This window comes from Rhinolophus sinicus, linkage group LG16 (genome assembly GCF_036562045.2).
Source record: "Rhinolophus sinicus isolate RSC01 linkage group LG16, ASM3656204v1, whole genome shotgun sequence".
Taxonomy (NCBI): domain Eukaryota; kingdom Metazoa; phylum Chordata; class Mammalia; order Chiroptera; family Rhinolophidae; genus Rhinolophus; species Rhinolophus sinicus.
The window spans coordinates 16,755,728-16,775,545 of record NC_133765.1 but is presented as its reverse complement, the minus strand read 5'-3'; the positions used below and the strand labels follow the sequence as shown (position 1 = coordinate 16,775,545).

The 19,818-nt window shown below is 44.9% G+C and overlaps 1 protein-coding gene across 4 annotated transcripts in view; it reads right to left on the bottom strand.

Moving 5' to 3' along the window:
- Positions 1–61: 61 nt before the first annotated feature.
- The window catches only part of UBE2L3 (ubiquitin conjugating enzyme E2 L3), a 50,896-nt gene continuing 31,139 nt past the window's right edge, over positions 62–19,818 (bottom strand). For all 4 annotated transcript variants that reach the window (XM_019710165.2, XM_074321014.1, XM_074321012.1 and 1 more), the window contains 2 exons: positions 6,740–6,926; positions 62–1,508 (listed from right to left, as the gene is read on the bottom strand). In XM_019710165.2, the coding sequence (XP_019565724.1) occupies positions 1,354–1,508; positions 6,740–6,926 (342 nt within the window). In that variant the 3' untranslated portion in view covers positions 62–1,353. The remainder of the gene's footprint in view (positions 1,509–6,739; positions 6,927–19,818) is intronic.

The following is a 19,818-nucleotide window of genomic DNA, read 5'->3' as shown; positions in this document are numbered from 1 at the left end:
ATTTCAGGGACAGTCCCACTTGCTTTGAAAAAGACATTAACATCCAATCCTTACAAGTTCATCTGATGATAAATTCTAAGGTCAATTTTTATTTCTACAAAAAAAGGCAGTCAAAACAAATGTTTTTGTTTTTGTACATAAAACACATGTAAAGGATATTACTGAGCTTCAAGTGGAGCTTGACTCTGCAAAGGCTGTGAGTCCAGAGGGAGAGGGAAGGCCATCTTGTTCCTGGGCTGGCCTGGCTGGCTGCTCCAAAGGAAGGGGTCAGCAGGGCACTGGTGACCCCAGACTGGTGCTGGCTATAGCCGAGTCCTGCCAATTCCAACCCCGCAAAGGGTCAAACCGTGTTGAGGGAGGGCCGCGGTGGGGCTGCTGCACTGAGGAGTTGGAGAGTGAGCTCCGTGGCACATTCGGATGGAGCTTGGTGATAGGTGAGCGTGGCATTTCAAATGGACATTCTGGCTTTAGCGTTGTCTGCAATGACCAGCACATCTTCTAAAATGGCTGCAGGGAGGAACGCCAACCTTTGACCTCAGGAGCCTCTCTGGTGAGAAATTCCTCACACAAGTGCACTGTGTCCTCTGGCTGGCAGGCCCTCTCCTGGAGTAGCCACAGACCTGACATTGCAGGGTTTCCCCAAACAGGCTAGGCCAGGCTGGAGTAGAATCACACACAGAGACATCAGGGTTGCCATTTAGTCAATGTTACTGTGGTAACATTGGACAGATTTTTACATAAGAGCTGGGCTTCCCTTTGCACAGCTTTGTTTTTAGGGATGGTGGTGGTTTGCTTGTTTTTAAAAATTTTTTTAAAGGACGCTATAAATCGGAGCCAGGAGAATCAACTCCCACACCAGGCAGTGCAACATGGGAGAAGAGAAGCCACCAGACAGGACACAGCTCTCTCTTCTTTGTGGAGGAGATGGGCCTGGGTCTGGGGACGTGAATGAGTGAAAAATAAACTGTAGGCAAGAAAGTGGGAGTTGCAAGGGGCAGGGGATGAAAGGGGGAAAGGGAACCACAACCTTTTTTTTTTTTTAAACCTTAAGGTCTAAATGTAAATTGGAAAATTTGGATAAATTTGGACAAGTAAAGAAACACCATTCTTTTGAGGAGATTGAAGCAGTGATTTTTAAAACAAAGAAAGCAGAACTAGAACATCTTAAGTTTTTAATCCTTTTATAGGTTACCTAAACCACTTTTGATTAAGAAAACTGTAGAAAGTTAGTAACTGCCACAAGCAAACGCCAGGCGGTGGCACGTGTCAATTTTCCACAGAGTCCTGCTTTGCGGGGTGTCTGCGCTGCTCTGGGTCTCTGCTCACACTTGCTGGAATCAATCGCGGCAGATTTTAGTCCACAGGTCGCTTTTCCCCATATTTCTTTGTAAACTCTTCAGCATTCTTACAGAATTTTTTACGGTCCTTAGAGTATTCTTCAGCTAGGTCAGCCCGAAGGGGGTGCTCGGGCTGGGGGTCGTTCACCAGTGCTATGAGGGACTGGATTACTGCCGAGAAAAGGAGAAGGCATCGCTGGTTAGAATGGGCTCAGAAAGGGCCTGGGCAAGATATGCAACTCTGACTCTAACACCGATTTACATCTATGTGTTTCTACCTCAACGGCCTCTGATGTATCCAAAATCTAACCACCAGCACTTAACTCCTTCCCTCCTTAGGAGGAAAGTGAGGGACAACAAGCAGCCAACACTCCAGGGATCACTGTTCAGAGTGCTGCCTTCTCCTCCTCCTCTGGGAACCTTCCTGAACTGACACCCCAGAAGGAGCCCAGCCCCCGGTCACTCCCATCTCTCTCCGGAACTGTGGAGGCCTCAGGCCAGCGTGCGTGTGCTGCTTGCTGGCGCTGGCGCGATCCCGCCCTCGCCCTCTCCCTCAGCTTCTCTGGGGCAAGGGAGGGGGGATGCGTTCCAGAACTGCACTCAGTTCACAGTAGTTTCAATGAGTGAGTTTGAGAATGAAGGGGGCGTGGCCTGCACCATGTAAAGGCATAACGAGCCCACCCACTCTCCAAGACCCCGGGGAGCTTCTGAACCAGCTGAGAAAGGTGCATTTGACCACCGTGTCTAACCACTGGGAGACTGACAACTCCCAGCACGTCACACTGTCCATTCCAGAGGCAGAAGTTACATCGGAGGCTCAGGATGGTTCCACAGTGCTCCCCCAGGGGTAGTAAATTCTAGCTATGCTGGAAGGCTAGCCTTGGAACGGAAGGACCATGAGGGAAGGGCGAGGAAGGGAGAGAGAAGAAGGGAGGAGTATGGAACATGAAGGGCCAGGAGCCTCAGCCTCCTCAGAGGGCACACACAGCCACCACAGCTTCTCTCACACACTTCTCTTCACCCTCTGGCCAACGTCAGGGCCAGGACCTTCAGAAGGTTTCATTCCTTCCCACTGCCACATTCTTAGCAAAAAGGCATCTCTGCTCTGGATTGCCGAAGTTATGGTTTCCTTAATCAGGGGCCCATGTTTTTCACCCCAGTATTACAAGGAATGGATTAAAATGCTGGTGCTGGCTGAGTCATACACAACGGCGTCAGCAGTCAATAGCCGCACGCTGGGTGAGGGGGGCAGCACAAAGTACTCCCGGCCAGGCATCCAAAGACCACCTGCCCCCAGCTCTGCTATTTAATGCTACTAGGTGAGACGGCGGCAATCAACGGTTCCTGTGACCGTGGTGGGCACAGATGAGGCAGTGGGGTAAAGTAAGAAGGGGTGCCTCTGCAGGGCTGATGGGGGCCAAGGCTGAGTAAGGAGGAGAGGCGGCTGGGCGAGGAGGGTAGACTATGAAGAGCAACAGGGGTCAAAGGCTCTAATTCAATCTCCACACCACCCCCAGGGGCAGACGTTCTCGCCTCCCCTTCCACACCACCTGCAGTATCTCTGAGGGGAAGCAGACCCTGGAAGTATATTTTTGTCTATTTCAAGATTTATCCCTTCTATATTTGATTCGTGCCTAACTGAGCAGAAATGATGATGAAGCTATTTTGCTTATTCCTATTTCCCCAACTTTAACCATTGATATTCCACGGTTTGCCATATATCCATCCACATAGAGCCTAAATGAGAATTTACTTAATATACTCCTACTTCTCTAAATCTCACTTTTTAATATAAATATTTTTTAAAGGTAAGTAAATGTTAGTACGTCAATTGGAAAATCACTTTCACTTGCCACAAACAGAAGGCATGCATCAACAAAAGGACACGGTATTGCTGGTTGGAATACTCTCAAACAAACATTTAAACCAGCACCTAACCTAAAGCTCCCTCCTGTCCAGTCAGGGGACAAACCCTCTTCCAAATGGCACCTTCACAGCTTCTCTAAGACACTGCCCTCAGCTCACAGGCCACACTCCGAGATTCTCCACCCCATGCTCAGACGCGACACTGCTCCATTCTCTTCTGTTGCTCTTGATTTCATATATAGCATACGTATATGCTACTCACAGCATTGAGGAACAGAGTGAAGAAATAAAATGGAGTTACTATGGTCAAGCTGCTAAATTATTAAACTCCAGTAGACTGAGGTATGAGGCATGCCTTGACCAGTCAGTCTTAAACTTTTGAACCTTCCAGTCTTATGTCAATACCTGCACGCACATGAGATCGCTGTGCGTCAACGCCTGCACATACAGCAAACCTGAGGACCATTCAAATGACTTCAAGAAGAAATTGTCCCAATGTCGAGACCACCGGACATCTGAAGATTACCTTTTTGGACCAATCCAGATGCTAAGAAGGCAGGCCTGATTCTTCTTAGGAATGTACTTTTTACTACAAGAACCCTCAGCGTTTCTTTCTCCTTTGGAACACTTGTAGGTTTTGTCTAGCTGTGTTTCCAGTTTGCAAACTCTAAGAACCTTGAATCAATCTTTGTCATTTATTTTCAACAAAGCCCCTTCACTCTTCTTGAGTTCATTTGACAGCATAAATAGATGGCTTGTCTGTTTCTGTGATTACAAATGGTTTTGCCGCAGAACTGCTGCTTTGTTAGCATTTCAGGAACCTCACAGGGTTGAGAGCTATGTTTTCCTGTTATAGATGTTCAGGCTCTCTCTGCTTTTTACTATGAGCATCTTGATACCTAATGCATTAGTATAAAACCATTTGTTAATTATTAAAACTTGCTTTTCAAAAGATATTTTCACTTTGCAAGTTTGCTATTTGTCTATTTAATTCTTTTCCAAGAACTTGCTTTTACTGATTTGATCAAATCTAAATATTTTCAAATTTATTTAGTAGTTCTGATGAGTACTTCATTCTTTCTCTGTTCCTTTGGGTGCATTTCTGGCTTCTCAGTTAAACCATAATAAAACCCAGCTGAGCTGAGCTTGTTATGACTGCTTTTCAAACTATATCGAGGGCCCCATTGCATCATTTTTCACATACCGAATAGCATGCTCATCATAAATGTCTAGCCCTGGTTTTTTGATCTCTCCCTTGACCCAAATGCTCCCCAGAAGCGTTTTTTCTCTCCAAAATGTGGGACTAAAAAACAATCAAAATGTACCTTTTATTCTCTCTTGTATAAAGCCTATAAAATGTTCTCCTTTTTGTTCTTACTAACAGTTTCTTTGTAATAGAGGATGGAAACACTATCTGTAATTTCCCCCTTTTCAGGGAGATCCAAGGGGCTCCATTCTCACAGAGTAAAATGTGAAGGGCGCCTTCCGTGGAATTCACCATAAAAAGTTAACTAATCTTATCCTGTTTGTTATATTTCTTGAGTCCTCTTTATAAATTCTATCTACTTGATTTGTTATAATAGTGGATGGCAAACTGAAACACTGAATTTATGAATTGTTTGATTTTTCTCCTCATATAGTTTTGTTATGTTGTATGGTACATAGAGTCAGTATTATGCTGGTTTTATTACTGGCTGTACTTTGTATGATATGGAAGATCTCATTCATCCACCAGACTAAGCCCTTGCTCAGCTGCTAGACATCTACTAGAACCAGACACATGGCTGAACAAACCTTTGTTTCTACATTCTTTCTTCTGGTATTATTATTGCCAACTCCTACGATCTCCTTGTTTGATACAGTTTTCCCTTGTTTCTTGACTTTTCTCATGTTATTTTTGCTCAATTTTTAATACTTCTTTACTTTCTTTTAAAGACATTGAGATAAAATCTTAAAAGTATACAAATAAAGTTGTTTTAGTACATTCAAAAAGTTGTATGACACCACCACTATTTAACTCCAGAATATTTTCATCACCTCCCAAAACAGGAATAATACTAACATAGCCCTGTTGGGCAACCAGTCCTGTAACAGGTGGCAAAGTACTTTTACTTGTGTCTACCTCCTGGCAAGCCTCTCTGTCCTGGTTGTGTCACGTCCCATCCTGCCCGCCCCCTGCCCCTCTCTCCACCCCAGTTCTCAGTAAGGGAGGAGAGACCTTGTAATTCTTTGTGGCCCAGCAGTCTGAGGTGCAGGGTCTGCCTGGGTAGCCTGGCCTGGAAGGCCTTTCTCCCTCCCCAGACATGGTGTTTAATACACATAACTCGGCAAGGTCTCCAGGAGTTGTGTGAGGGGCTGACAAGGCGTTCCGGAACAAGTACAGCTATAGGCTTCCAACAGAGAGCTAGGAATTTGTATGGGGGAAAAAAGAAAAAAGGCGTGTGCACTTAGGAATAACTTTGTCAAGCTTTTCTAAACACCAGCTTGTAGATGACCAAGTGTCAGGTCCACTGGAGAGCGTTTAGCACCCACTCCTTTCTACTACTCAGCTGCGTTGAGGCTCAACTTTCCATGTGAAAGGTGTTCAACTCCATCTTCCATGGCTTCCACTGAAAAATGACTATTTATGTCAGTCACTGAAAACCCACCTGCAGCCAAGCAAATTCCAGCCTCAATCGCTCTCTTTAATCTAAAAAGACCTTACAGTGGTTCAGCTGGTTATTTACAAGAAAGCCACCAAAAATATGAGATTAGGACTTCAAAAGAAAGTTCTGGAATTAGGAAATACAATCTAGACACGAGCCATAACAAAATCTAGTAACTTCCAGGGGATGAGAGAAGCTAACCACAATAACGAATTAAGTATTTTTCCCAGAAAAATGAGCATGTGTATGTTCACACAGAGACAACCAGACACATGGGACATACACAGCCACATCCAATTCCAGAAAGTTCTAGGCCTGTTAAAGCCAACTCTGTGCTTTCATCTGGACACACAGCCCTCAAGTCTGAGCATGCCCTTCCCCCCACACCACCCACTCTGCCCACTGGCTTTCTGCTGCCAGCCTGGTGGCTTTGGCGTGTGCCCTTCTTTAGTCTGGAAAGCCCTCTCCAACCTCCATTCTTCCTTCAAGTCTGAGTTCACATGCTAAGTGCGGTGTAAGGCCACCTCCAAGAACAGCCCTCCTTCCCTCCTGAGGCAGCCCCATAATCTCCATGAAAATTTCAGGGACAGTGCCCACCTCTCTCACGGCTCAGGCAGCAAGCACTGGGCTGGTCTGTGAGCACGTGTCCCTGCTGGGCTGCGAGCACAGGAAGGGCCTCCTCAAATACCTGCACACGTCTATAGTCTCACTGCGACATGCCACGCCCCCAGGACCAGCGGGAGCCCGGCTGCACTTCTGCGTGCACTGGGGTTGATATGGTAGGATTTCTCAGGACAGTGTGGCATGGCATTAGGAGGCACCGAGGAACCCGTCCCCTCACAGCGACCCCAGAAGAGCAGCATTCCAGGAAGACACAGGAGCACGCCTTACCTTGGTCGGTTTTGGTTGCTGGCTTCCAGTTTTCAGCACTAATTACTGGCAGACAGACCTGCCCCTTTTCATCAATGTTGGGGTGATAGATCTTTGTTTTAAATGTGATCTTCGGTGGTTTGAATGGGTACTCTGCTGGAAAGTTGATTTCGATTCTGAAGGCCCCCTTATCATATGGAGGGTTATCCTGCAGGGAAAGAGAAGAGATCAAAATGAACACACCATGGCTCACAAACCGGGAGCCGAGACAGCAAAGTTCAGTTTACCTGAAAAACTAATTTATTTCAAGTGGTATATCAACAGACTTGTTACCTTCAGGGCAACCAACAATCAATCAGTATTTCTAAAGCAAGATGTCTTCTAGGCTGTGAAAAGGTCTGAAATCGATGTGCTGGTTTCTTTTTTTCAAAATAGACTATTTTAAAGAATTGTTTTAGTTTTACAGCAAAACGGAGAGGCAAGTAGTTTCCATGTATCCCTTCCTCTATACACACAGCCTCCGCCACTATCAACAGCTCGCGATGGCGCGGTACATCTGTTACAACTGATGAACCCACATTGACACTTCATCGTCACCCAGAGGCCATAGTTTACATTAGGGTTCACTCTTGGTGTTGGACGTTTTATGAGTTTGGATTACCGGTATCATACATTTTAGCTGGAATCACACAGTAAGTAGCCTTTTCAGAAAGTCTTCTTTCACTTAATAATACCCATTTAAGGTTCTTCTGTGTCTTTTCATGGCTTGATAGCTCATTTCCTTTTAGTGCTAAGTAGTATTCCATTGTCTGGATATACCACCATTTATTTACCCATTCATCTATTGAAAGACATTTTGGGTGTTTCCAAGTTTTTTGACAATTCTGAAAACAACTCCTATAAACATCCGCATGCAGGTTTTTATGTGGACCTAAGCTTTCAACTCCTTTGGGTAAATACCAAGGAGCAGGATCGCTGGATTATAGGGTAAGAGTATGCTTAGTTTTGTAAGAAATGACTAACCCGTCTTCCAAAATAGCTGCACCATTTCACATTCCCACCAGCAATGCGAGTTCCTCAGACATATCCTCCCAGCATTTGATGTCAGTGTTTCAGGTTTCTGCCATTCTAATAGGTGCATAGTGGTGTCACATATTGTTTTAATTTGTAATTCCCTAATGACATGATGTTGAATATCTTTTCATATGCTTATCTGCCATCTGTAAATCTTCTTTGGTAAGGTGACTGTTCAGATTTATTGGCTCATTTTAAAATCAGTCTTTGTTTTCTTACTGTTGAGTTTTAAGAGTTCTTTGTACATTTTGGATAACAACCCTATATCATCAAATACATCTTTTGTAAATATCTCTTTATCTTCCTCCCCGTCCCCCTCCCTATTCAAGCCGTCAGGAGCACGGCGCTCCAACCACCTGAGCCACTAGGCCAGCCCAATATGTGTTTATCTTTTTTGAAGATATGAAGAGTCACACCAGTAGCAAATAACAACCCACTGCAAACCACACTGAGTGCTGAGAGGCCAAAGCAGAGGCCTAGACTCAGACCCTGGCCAGCTTGGTCTCACCAGGGTGGAGCCAGCACCCAGCCGGACAGCTTGTCCTCTATCTGGTTGTCAGGCAGGGCCAGAACCCCATCCTCTTGTCCCTAGGACCATTCAAAGAGCTAGCCCTCAAGTCCTGGACACTATGGCCCTGGACACTATGGCCCAAGAGCCTCTGAAAGATGCCCCCAAAAAACGGCCTCCCCCCACCTCCAAAGCTGAGCAAGCCCTTTGTCTACTGCCTTTCCCCAGCACTCCTGGCTCTACCGGGTCCCACCCAGGCAAGCCAGGTCACAGCCACCCCAAAGACAGCCAAGCCTCGCAGAGGGCCGCGGAACGCTCTCGGTAGACTGCACACCACAGCCCTTCCTCAAGCACCAGCCTGACTAGGGATTCATTCTCCAGCAAACACAGCTCTGCTGGGGAGCCAGGGGTTCACACCAGGTCTCCACACTCCCCCGTGCTCTATTCCCACTCAGGGAAGGGAGGCCTGGTGCAGGGGCCTTCAAAGACAGGTAAGCTTAGGAAAGGCTGAGGGGTAGGAGAGGCCTTCTAGGCAGAGAGGATCAGAGACTGGGATGGAAGGGAGAGCACGGGCAAGACAGGAGGCCGGCAGCGGGCAGTGTGGCTGAGGGGCTGCACGGGGCCTGCTTGAGGAAAAGCTGAACTACCCCTCTAGCAGCGGCCATAGAAGACTATCTGTAGGGAAGCTTGTCAAGAAGGTGGGAGTCAGGGTCAGGATGAGGGTGGAGACGCTAGTAAACAGTCCGGGCTGAGTGTGCCTGAGTGAGGAGAGGGGACCTACATGTACCTGGGAAAGGCGGGGATAAGACTGGGTTGGAAAATCATTTTCGTCCCAACAAGACCTTCCCTATTGCCTTCTTAAAGGAACACGAATTCTCTGCACCACCATCCAGAAGTTAAAGCAACAGCAGACACCCCCTCCTGTCTGTCCACCTTGAGTCACTCACTACCTAGGAGAGCTACACTCAATGCTACCGATGAGTGAAGGGGAACTCAGAGGAAACTGCTTTGGATTTTTAAAGAGATTAAAGGTTTTTTCCCTAAGTAAAAACTCACAGTCATTTACACTGTTTGAGCCATGTTAAAAGAGCTTTCCTGTATGACTTTCGCCTGGTGAAATCTGCTAATTTGTTCATCATCCAGAACTGATGAACCACCCCTGTGCCCCGTCACGTGCCGTGCCGGGAACTGGGAGATGAATGAGCCAGATCCTACTTAGCAGATCTAACCTTGGCTCTGCCTCTTTCTAGGCGGGCAAGTTTGGGAACATTTCTGAACATCTGTAAAATTGGATTAACAGCTGTCTGCACCCAGAGTTGTTCTGATGATAAGTCTGTCAAGTCCTATGTGTCTGGCACGTGGATAAAGAGTTCAAGAACAGCAGCTCTGTCTGTACAGGAGGCAGGAAAGGCCAAGCCTTTCACCACCCAGGGAATCTGACTAAGCGCATCTTAACTTCTCTGGGCCTCTGTCCTCGTCTGGAGCTCTGTGGGTAAACAAAGGGGGGGGCTCGAGCGCGTGTGAACCACAGACCGCCCATCGGTCCCAGTAATTTCTGTTGAAGGAGGTGTGTAAAAATTAAACACAGGCTGTATCTTCTGGACAAAGGGCCTACAGCTCCACATGTGAATTTTAGACATTTTAGAGCTAAACTTATTCTGTGGGAAGGCAGCTCACTATAAGGGACCTTAATGAGAAAACATGGTTTTGTTGTAGAAAAATACTATACAATTTTTGAGCAATTTACTGTAAACTCAAGATCAAGTTGCAACATCATTTCATTACCAAACTAACCAAAGATTTCAGCATTTTTATTTTTATATATGACCCTGACCAGTGTTTTTCCATTATTCTTTCCTTTATTTGAATGTCTTGCATTCTCTTCAGCTAATATCACTATGCCAGAGAATCTTTTGAGATGTAAAATTAATTTCTTCTGATAATTTTACTTGCTCTAAATTCATTCCCAGACTTTACATTTCATTTCTCTCTCCCCTGAAGGTGTTGCAGGTGATTAGCCAAACATGTGCATTTTAAAAACCTCATTCAATCCATGCCTAAGTTCCAAGACACTTTTTATCCACATTCCCTTTATATAAGACAGTGACTGATTTAAAAGTGTTTATTATTGCAAGGGGTGGGAAGACTAGTGGGGCAGGGACCCGCAAAGGGCAGCAGGAAAAAATAAATAAAGTATTTTTGATCTATTTAGTAAACAGTATGGTTACGAGAAAGAAAAATAATTTTTGCACTACTTCTGTGCTAAGCACCTATGTTTTCCTCCATTTGCTTCTAGTCATTATACATATACATATACATTATACATATATATGCATGTAAGTAAGAGTTGACCATTTATCAAGCCCTTATGACATGCCAGGTGCTTTTCTGTCTCATCTTCAATTTATTCCCCTTGACAGCAACCCTCAGGTCGATGCTGTCACCCCACATGTGGACAGGCATCGTCTGGGCACATCCTCATCACCTCTGCGACCAGGGGAGCCGATGCAAATGTGCTGATGGTCATGCTGCTTGCTGCTCAGTGAGTGATAAACTGTCCTTTGTCTCTGTCTTCTCCTGGCCGCCAATAAGCTGTGGCAGTCTCCCATGTTAGCTTGCAAATAGGCTGAAAATCTCAGATCCTTTAAAGTTCTTGGCTCCAATCTCCCAAGGCACAAAGCCATTCTGTGGCCACTAAGACCAAGACGAAGCTCTTCTACATATGACACCAAATCACCTGGGGCCTTTCACCCCCATGTCCTACTTCTAACCCTATGGTCAAACCTAATCTTTCCTTCTCATGGCAACTCTTCAAGAATCCCAAGACCCCACTGTACCCCATATCTTCTGTTCAAGTGAAGATCCTGAGTCCTCCAACCATCCCACAGAAGTCAGTTTTGTGTCACCACTGTGACTGCCTTCCTTGTGATGCAGTGAGGATGCCACACAGCCCTCTGGCAGCCACTGGAGAAATCAGGCCAATCCTCCCACTCCCTGACTTGGACGATGGCCACATGGCGTGCCCCTGTGGCATGTGCACAGCTGACACCACACGCAGGACGCATGGCAGACAATTTGAGTAAGTGGATCCTGGTTTGGATCTACTGGACATGCTGTCCCTTCTTCATTCCAACCATTGGACAGACTGAAGACTGTGCCACTTCTGTCCAGCTTGGTGGTGATCTCTCAGCCGCATCCTTTCCCCATGGCTAACTCTTTTTTGCCCAACAAGTTACCAAAGCCCAAGCTTTGCTGGGTGGCCGGATGGCTCAGTTGGTTAGAGTGCGAGCTCTCAACAACAAGGTTGCCGGTTCAATTCCCACATGGGATGGTGGACTGCACCCCCTGCAACTAAAGATTGAAAATGGCGACTGGACTTGGAGCTGAGCTTGCTCCCTCCACAACTAGATTGAAGGATGACTTGGAGCTGATGGGCCCTGGAGAAACACACTGTGCGCCAATATTCCCCAATAAAAAAAGGTTTAAAAAAAAAAAGCCCAAGCTTTGCTACCACAAGAAGATCAAGTCCAGACCTACCTACCTGCCCTGCTGATTGCTTCTCCCCAGAGTTCAGTCGTTTCGTTATATAGGAACAAGGGGAGGTGGTCTGCTGTTCTGAGTGCCCCAGGCTGGTTTCTATGCTTTCAAGCTTTCATGGTCCACTCTAGTATCTTGACAAAGCTTGAGACAAGCTTGTGGATCTTCTGAACAGACTGTATCTTCTCACCCTTTGCATTAATAAATTGTCAGGTATTTCTAATCTCTTATCTTTTCTGAAAACAAACTTCCTGGTTGCCTGAATCACAAAATCTGCTCAATTATTATAGTAGATTCATCTTGTGCTAACTTTGCTTTCTGAAGATGACTTCTTTTACAGTGTTTTCAACAATTTGGTTTATAGGACTTTTCATAGTACAGTCAATGAATATTCCAACAGTAAGGAATTCTATCATATTTTCTTTGAAAATAACTACTAGTGGGAATAAGTATTTCTAGAACTGGTTTTCTAATTTTTCATGACCAAACTACCCTCTGAATTATAGCTAAATTTAAAATCACAATCTCCACTAACTGAATTCAACAGGCACTTTCCCTCCTCTGAACTCATAGGTACCTACCACAGCATAATTTACTTTCCCCTCACAAACGGAAGTAGCTTTATTGTTATTTTTCATAGAAATATAACATTCACACCAAAAAGTAGTATTAATTTTTCCATCCCCCAGTATAGTGACTGAGTCCCCTGCCGAATGGCCATGTGGCCGAACAGCTTTCATTCTGGACATATACATACTACTCACGTGTAGTCACAAAACTGGAGTCAGACTATCTACATATTCTTTCGTGGCTTTGGCTCATGCGGCTCTACATCGTCTTCCAGTCTGCAATGCAGACAACTCCCCTCTTCTGTTAGGCCATCGCACCTTGTGGCTGGTGTTCATAAAGCCTGTGCCTGGCTTATGAAAGGAGCTCCTCGGCTCCGCCAACATGGAGGCGTGCTCCTCCTACGACAACCCCAGTGCACCCTGAGGTGGGCAGCAAGATTATGTTTATGTGTGGCCCTGTTTCAGAAAACAGGGCTCCCCTCATTTGGCGTCAACCATTATAGCTACAGAAAGGGAGAAGAAGCTACTGAAGAATTAGCAGGAAAGCAGAAAAGATTGGGAAACAGGGCAGTGCTGGTCCCAAGGGAGGCGGGAGGTGGCTCCACCTTAAGGCCAGAAGGACAACGCAGAAGGAAGGAAGGGGTCTGTCCAGTGGCTGATAATTTCGTGTGCAATGGGCTGCACAAATGAGGAAGAACACAGAAAGGAAGGTGACAGATCTGAATCACAAATGTAGCTCAGAAGGTGAAAGAAGGGAAACCACAGCCTCAAATGCACTCCTGGAGGCAGGGCTGGTGTTGAGGGAAATCTTCCTTCTTCCTTCACTGAAAAAATAACCTCTAACATCGAAGGAGCTTTTATATTGTGTCCAGGACTGTGCCAAAGGCTTTGAATTAAGAACACCGCAACAATCGCCAGAGGCCAACGGAAAAGGGGGGGGGGGGCGGCGGCACACAAAACTGCCTCACAGATATCCAAACGTCCTACCAGCTTCAATAAGTTTTTAGATTTTGTTACCAGTGAGAAAAACGATTTTTAATTGAAGTGAAATTCACTTACAATGAACTATTTTAACATATACAATTCAGTGGTATTTATTGAATTCATAATGTTCAACTAACTCTAATTTCAAGACCCACCCCCCCCAGGTTTATTGAGAAATAATTGACATACATCACTGTGTATGTTTAAGGAGTACAGCATGATGGTTTTACGTACATGTATGAATTGTGAAATGATGACCACAATAGGTTCAGCTAATATACACCTTCTCATGTAGGTACAGAAATGAAAGAAAGAAAACAGCAAGGAAATGTTCCTCCTCGTAATGAGAACTGCTGGCTTTTACTCTTATCAACTTTCCTATATATCATACAGCACTGTTAGCTGTAGTCTCAAGCCTTTTTCATCACCCCAGAAAAACACTCTGTACCCACCAAGTAACAAATGGAAAATTGAGGCAATAAAATTTTGTTCAATAAATTACATTCTTGCTTCAAGGGAGGCCGAGGGAGGTTGGACAGAGGTGGATACATTCTCCCAGGAGGCAGAGAAAAGGAGCTCAATGGCGAAAGATGTACCCTCAGGTAGAAGGCAAGCAAGCCAAGAAAAAACACACTTTCTTCTTAAAACCCAGCCTCCAGAGTTACTAAAATAACACTCTTTCCTATTAGAAGAATCCATGTTTGTTACAGAAAACATGAGATGCAGCAGACAGAGGAGAAAACACACTGCCCCAGGCACCCCCCTGAGAGAACTGGGGCCAGCACCCCAGCACATGGCACTCCTGCCACCTTTTTTCTAGGCGAATGAACACACACACACACACACACACACACACACACACGAACACATTGCAGATCGGCACACACAGCACTGTGACCACCTTCACTGCAGGTTGTTGCTCACATGGCCCTCATCACCCGTGTGTTCTGCTCTCCCAGATCTTTGTACTGGCTGCAACGTGTCCTGTCGCCTACATGTACGATTTCTTCACTGCTGCAGGGCAAGGACTCCATTTCATTTGTCAAGAATACATCAACAATGCCACGAGTGTCTGTCGCAGTATTAAAGAACCCACATACATTTTTATTGAGAAACAAAGCAACCATGTATTGCCAAGACATCACTGGCGAGCATCGTAATCACGGCAGGAGAAAGCAGGGGTGGCAAGGTTGTGGGGACCTGAGAGGAGGTGGCAGACACCCACACTGGGAGGCCCAAGATCAAGGATGATGTTTTCCAAGGAGGAAGAAGCCTGGGTTTATCTAAGACAGAGGTAAGTGGTGGTGAAGGTCCCTTGCTGTCCTGGTGGGATCCTTACTGCGTTCTGAGGGTTGCATTTTGATTACCTGTCTTTTCCATTAGTCCAGGAGATGCCTGAGAGAAGGGACCCGACGTGCCCTCAGAACCAGCCCTCCAACATTTGCTAACTGAACTGCTAACCTATCAGATTCTCTTCTTAACAATAAAATCATCAACACGTGTTTATGCTATTCTTTTGACCATGAACAAGAATGTTAGCTCTCAGAATAATGGCTTACCATACCTGGAACACAATGACCCCAGAATCCAGAACCAGCCTGGAACTTGCTATACAGACAACATTTCTACACCTCTGTACCCCACTCATCAGTCACAGCTTATGGTGGCTACTACAGGAGAAGGCAGGAGACCCTCACTGCAAATCCACCAGGTAGGAACTCAATTCCAGGTCATTCACATGAAAATAAAACAACTTCTCGCTAGGAAAGAAAAACTGATCTTACTGCTTTTAAAAATCAAAGCTAATTATAACTGAATAATTTTTTTAAAACCCCAATTAAAAATGGGCAAAGCTGCTAAGCAAAATAAGCCAGACAGAAAAAGTTGAGAACCATATGATTTCACTGATATGTGGTATAGAAAACTGAGAACAACAAAAGAAGAAGAAAAAGTGAAGAAACAAAACTCATAGACACAGACTATAGTTTAGTGGTTACCAGAGGCTAAGGGGGTTGTGAGGGGTGGTAGATAAGAGTAAAGGGGATCAAATACATGGTGATGAAAAGAGAACTAACTCTAAGTGGTGAACACACGATGGATTTATAGATGACGTAATACAGAATCGTACACCTGAAATCTATGTAACTTTGCTAACGATTGTTACTCCAATAAACTTTAACTAAAAAAAAAAATGGGCAAAGTACCTGAACAGACATTTCTGCAAAAAAGACATACAAATAGCCAATAAGCACATGAAAAGATGTTCAACGTCTTAGCCATCGGGGAAATAGAGATCAAACCCACAATGAGAAACCACGCTACCCCTACTGGGATGGCTGCAATCAAAAAGACTGACAATATTAATTGTCAGCAAGGATGTGAAGAAAATGGAACCCTCTCACACTGCTTGTAGGAACGTAAATGGTACAGCCATTGTGGAAACAATCTGGCAATTCCTCAAATGGTTAAGCGTGAGGTTACCATATGACCCAGCAATTCCATTCCTAGGTAAATGCCCAAAAGAAATGAAAACATATGTTCATATAAAAACCTGTACACGAATGTTAATAGCAGCATTATTCATAATAGCCAAAAGTGGAAACAACCCAAATATCCATCAATTGATGAATGAGTTAAGTAAACTATGATCTATCCATTACAATGGAACATCATTCAGCAATAAAAAGGAATGAAGTACTGATACGTGCTATACAACATGGATGAATCTTGAAAATAAGCTAAGGAAAGAAGCCAGATACAAAAGGTCATCTATCGTATGGTTCCATTTATATGACATATGCAGAATAGCTAAATCTACAGAGACAAAGTAGATTTGTGGTTGCCTAGGCCTGAGGGGCTGGGGGTGATGGCTAAAGGAAGGGGTTCTTTTGGGGAGTAATGAAAAAAATGTTCTAAAATTGTGGTGGTGGACACACAACTTTGTGAATCGACCAAAAGCCACTGAATTGCACGAACGCTTTAAATGGGTGAAATGCATGGTTTGCGAATCTCAGTAACACTTTTTTTAAAAAGTTAAAGCTAACTCAGGAAAAGTGGTTCTCAACTGAGGACATTGTTGTCCTCCATGGAGAGGTGTAGAGGTGCCTGAGGGTGTCTTTAGGTTGTCCACAATGACAAGGGTGGCTACTGGCATCTAGTGGACAAAACATAAGGACCATCCCGCACACATAATCCACATACACATACCAAAATGCAGTCTGCGATGCAATCCCATTGAGAAACACTGTTCTAGGATAACTACAAATTCGATTTAAAAACTATGGGGTGCTGGCGGCCGGTTAACTCAGTTGGTTAGAGCACAGTGCTCATAACAACAAGGTCGCCGGTTCGATCCCCTCATGGGCCACTGTGAGCTACACCCACCACAACTAGATGGAAACAACTTGACTTGGAGCTGATGGGTCCTGGAAAAACACACTTAAATAAATAAAAGTTAAAAAAACACACACACACAAAACCACAACTATAGGGTGTCCTATTGGACAGCACTAACCACTGTGTTATTTTCGGTGCCCTGGCCAGCGACAGACATGGGGTAGCCACATGTCCTGGTTCTAGATAAGGAGATGTAAGGGGCCTGTGTGTGTGTGGGGGGGTCCTGGGGTGTCTTTGTTCTCAGTCACACCAAACTACACATGATAGAAGTGCATAGGGGGAGGTCAGTTAGCTCAGATGGTCAGAGTGCGTGCTCTCAACAAGGTTGCCAGTTCGATTCCCACATGGGCCAGTGAGCTGTGCCCTTCACAACTAGATTGAAGACAACAACTTGAGCTGAGTTGCTTCTGAGCTGCCGGTGGGGAGGCCGGATGGCTCAGTTGGTTAGATCACGTGCTCTTAATGCCGGTTCGATTCCCACATGGGATGGTGGGCTGAGCCCCGGCAACTAGATTGAAAATGGCGACTGGACTTGGAACTGATGGGTCCTAGAAAAAACACACTGTTCCCCAATAAAAATTAAAAACTGGAATTCTCAACTTTCTAAAAAAAAAAAAAAAGTGCATAGAAGTAAACACACGCATTACAACTGGAAAACCTGAATAAGCTCAGTGGATGGTATCACTGCCAATTTCCTGGTTATGATACTATGCTATAGTTATGCAATGTGTGAAGGGTACTGGTGATCTCTCTGTATTATTATTATAATTGCATGAGAATCTACAATCATATCAAAATAAAAAGTTCAAAGAGACAGAGAAGAAAAGAGAAGTTCCTCTTCCTATCCTGAACACTGAGGGGCCTGCACGAGTCTCCAGCTATCTGATGGTTGGGCGGACAGCTCGACAGAATAGAGCTGAGGACAGAAGAACAGACAGGCGGGATCTAGGTCCTTGCTCACCTCACTGAGCTGCTGGATGAACCAGCCCAGGGCACCCACCACAAAACTTTTTGCCAGGTGTAATAACTTTCCTTTTTCAAAGCCGAGTTGGGTGTTTCCTTACTTGCTACCAAAAGTGACCTCACAAGTATGGATGTTGACGGCAGAGAACACAGAGAGGTCATGATTCACTGATACCAGGGAATGGAGAGTTTCAGAAAAGACTCAGGAGGAGAGGATTAGAGGCCCTAAGTAGAAGGGGTACACATGGCTTCATGAACAGGAAGGGGTGTGATGAGCCCTGAGAAGGCCTCTCTCTCTCTCTCTGAAAGCTAATAAACAGGGATTTAACCCAACAATTAGTCGGCTTTCAGTTCCCCAGGCCCAGACCAACTCAGAGCCAACTGGTGGAAGGCACAGACCTGCAGACCATGGAGCAAGGGAGCAAAGCTCCTCCAAAGAGCCCAGGTATTGAGCCCAGGTTGGGGAGACTTGACGCTGAGCCAGTGACATGCTGCAAGGAACCTTTGAGATGGAAAGGCCTGCACAGAGGCAACGGTAGCTCCAGTTTTTGAAATGCGACATTATTAGTGGACCTGATGCCCATCCCCCAAAATACCCTAAAGGGAGTCACCAGAACCTGGTGTGTGTGGGTGCTCAAAGGACGCAGGGAGTCCCAGGAGCCAGCACGGAGGTCAGAGAGACTTCTTCATTCCCAACAGGCTGGCGAGGTGAACACCAAGGCAGAACAAGGCCTCTCCACAGAACCTTCATTTCATTTTAAAAATAATGATGGAGGCAGCCTCTGAAATACAAGGCCTGGGGGACACAAAGATGACCCACAAGTCTGTGCTTCCGAAGCCCCAAGGCAAAGAAATCCAAGAGCAGACGGACTGCGGCCTTAACCAAAACATGACCCGAAGTAAGCACTGGCTCTGTGCCAGGCCCACGAGCGTCCTCCTGACCACTGCGAGAGGCAGGCGCTTACGAGCTCCATTTGACAAATGAGGAACTGAGGCACAGACAGTGAGAAGGAAGGAAGACTTACTGTCATTGTTGGAATGTTTCTCCCCTGTGCATGTCTGGCCTTCTCAATAAAGAATAAGAACAGCAGCACCACAAGTTCAGGGTGACAATGACATGGGATGACAGCGGCTCAGGAAAGAAAGGAACTCAAGCTAGAATGAATTACCCACCTTAAAAAATGAAGTGTTCAAATCCTGAAGTTAGAAAAAAACAAAGAGCAAACACCACAGAAAACAGAAGATATCACAACATAAAATCAGAAATTACCACGAAAGCAAAGATTAGTATATCAGAACACAAAAAAAGAAATGTTTACTTCATGATACATGGAGCCAATATGACCATCTATCAAAATCCACTAACATACAGAAAACACAATCCAATTTCACATATGAACACAGACATAAACACACTAGAGACCAGCATTAAAGACAAAACCACAGGCCCAAAAAGACATCACTCATGTTAAAAGCCCATGATACCAAACCTAGATTTAATACCTGATCTAACTGTAGTTTCAACATCTCCCAGAAATGTAATCTTAACCAACCTGGAGTTTTCTGGTCAAGCACCAGTAAGGTAATCTGTTATTTGGGCCCTCTCTACCTTCCCCCCAATAGAAGATGTCCTGGTCTAAAAATAATCCTTTCTTTTCTTTTGTTAATAGCTCCCTTGCCTCACCCTTCTTGCTATAAAGACCTTCCATTTATTTTATACGACCTCTCAGAGCGCCCCTCTAGTTGCTAGATTGGATGCTGCCTGATTCATGAATTGCTAAATAAAGTCAATTAGATTTTCAAATTTACTCAAATTTTGTGCTTTAACATTAGTAAATTTAATACAATGGACTATTTAAAAAATACAGGTATATCTTGGCGATATTGCAGGTTCAGTTCCCGATCACTGCAATAAATCAAGTATCACAATAAAGCAAGTTACAATCTTTTTGCTGGTGGAGGGTATTGCCTTTAATTTGTAAGAAATGCAACATCTGAAAGAGCGATAAAGCAAAGTCCAATGAAACGAGGTGTACCTATAGTCCATTGCGATGAAGGAAGAGTTAATC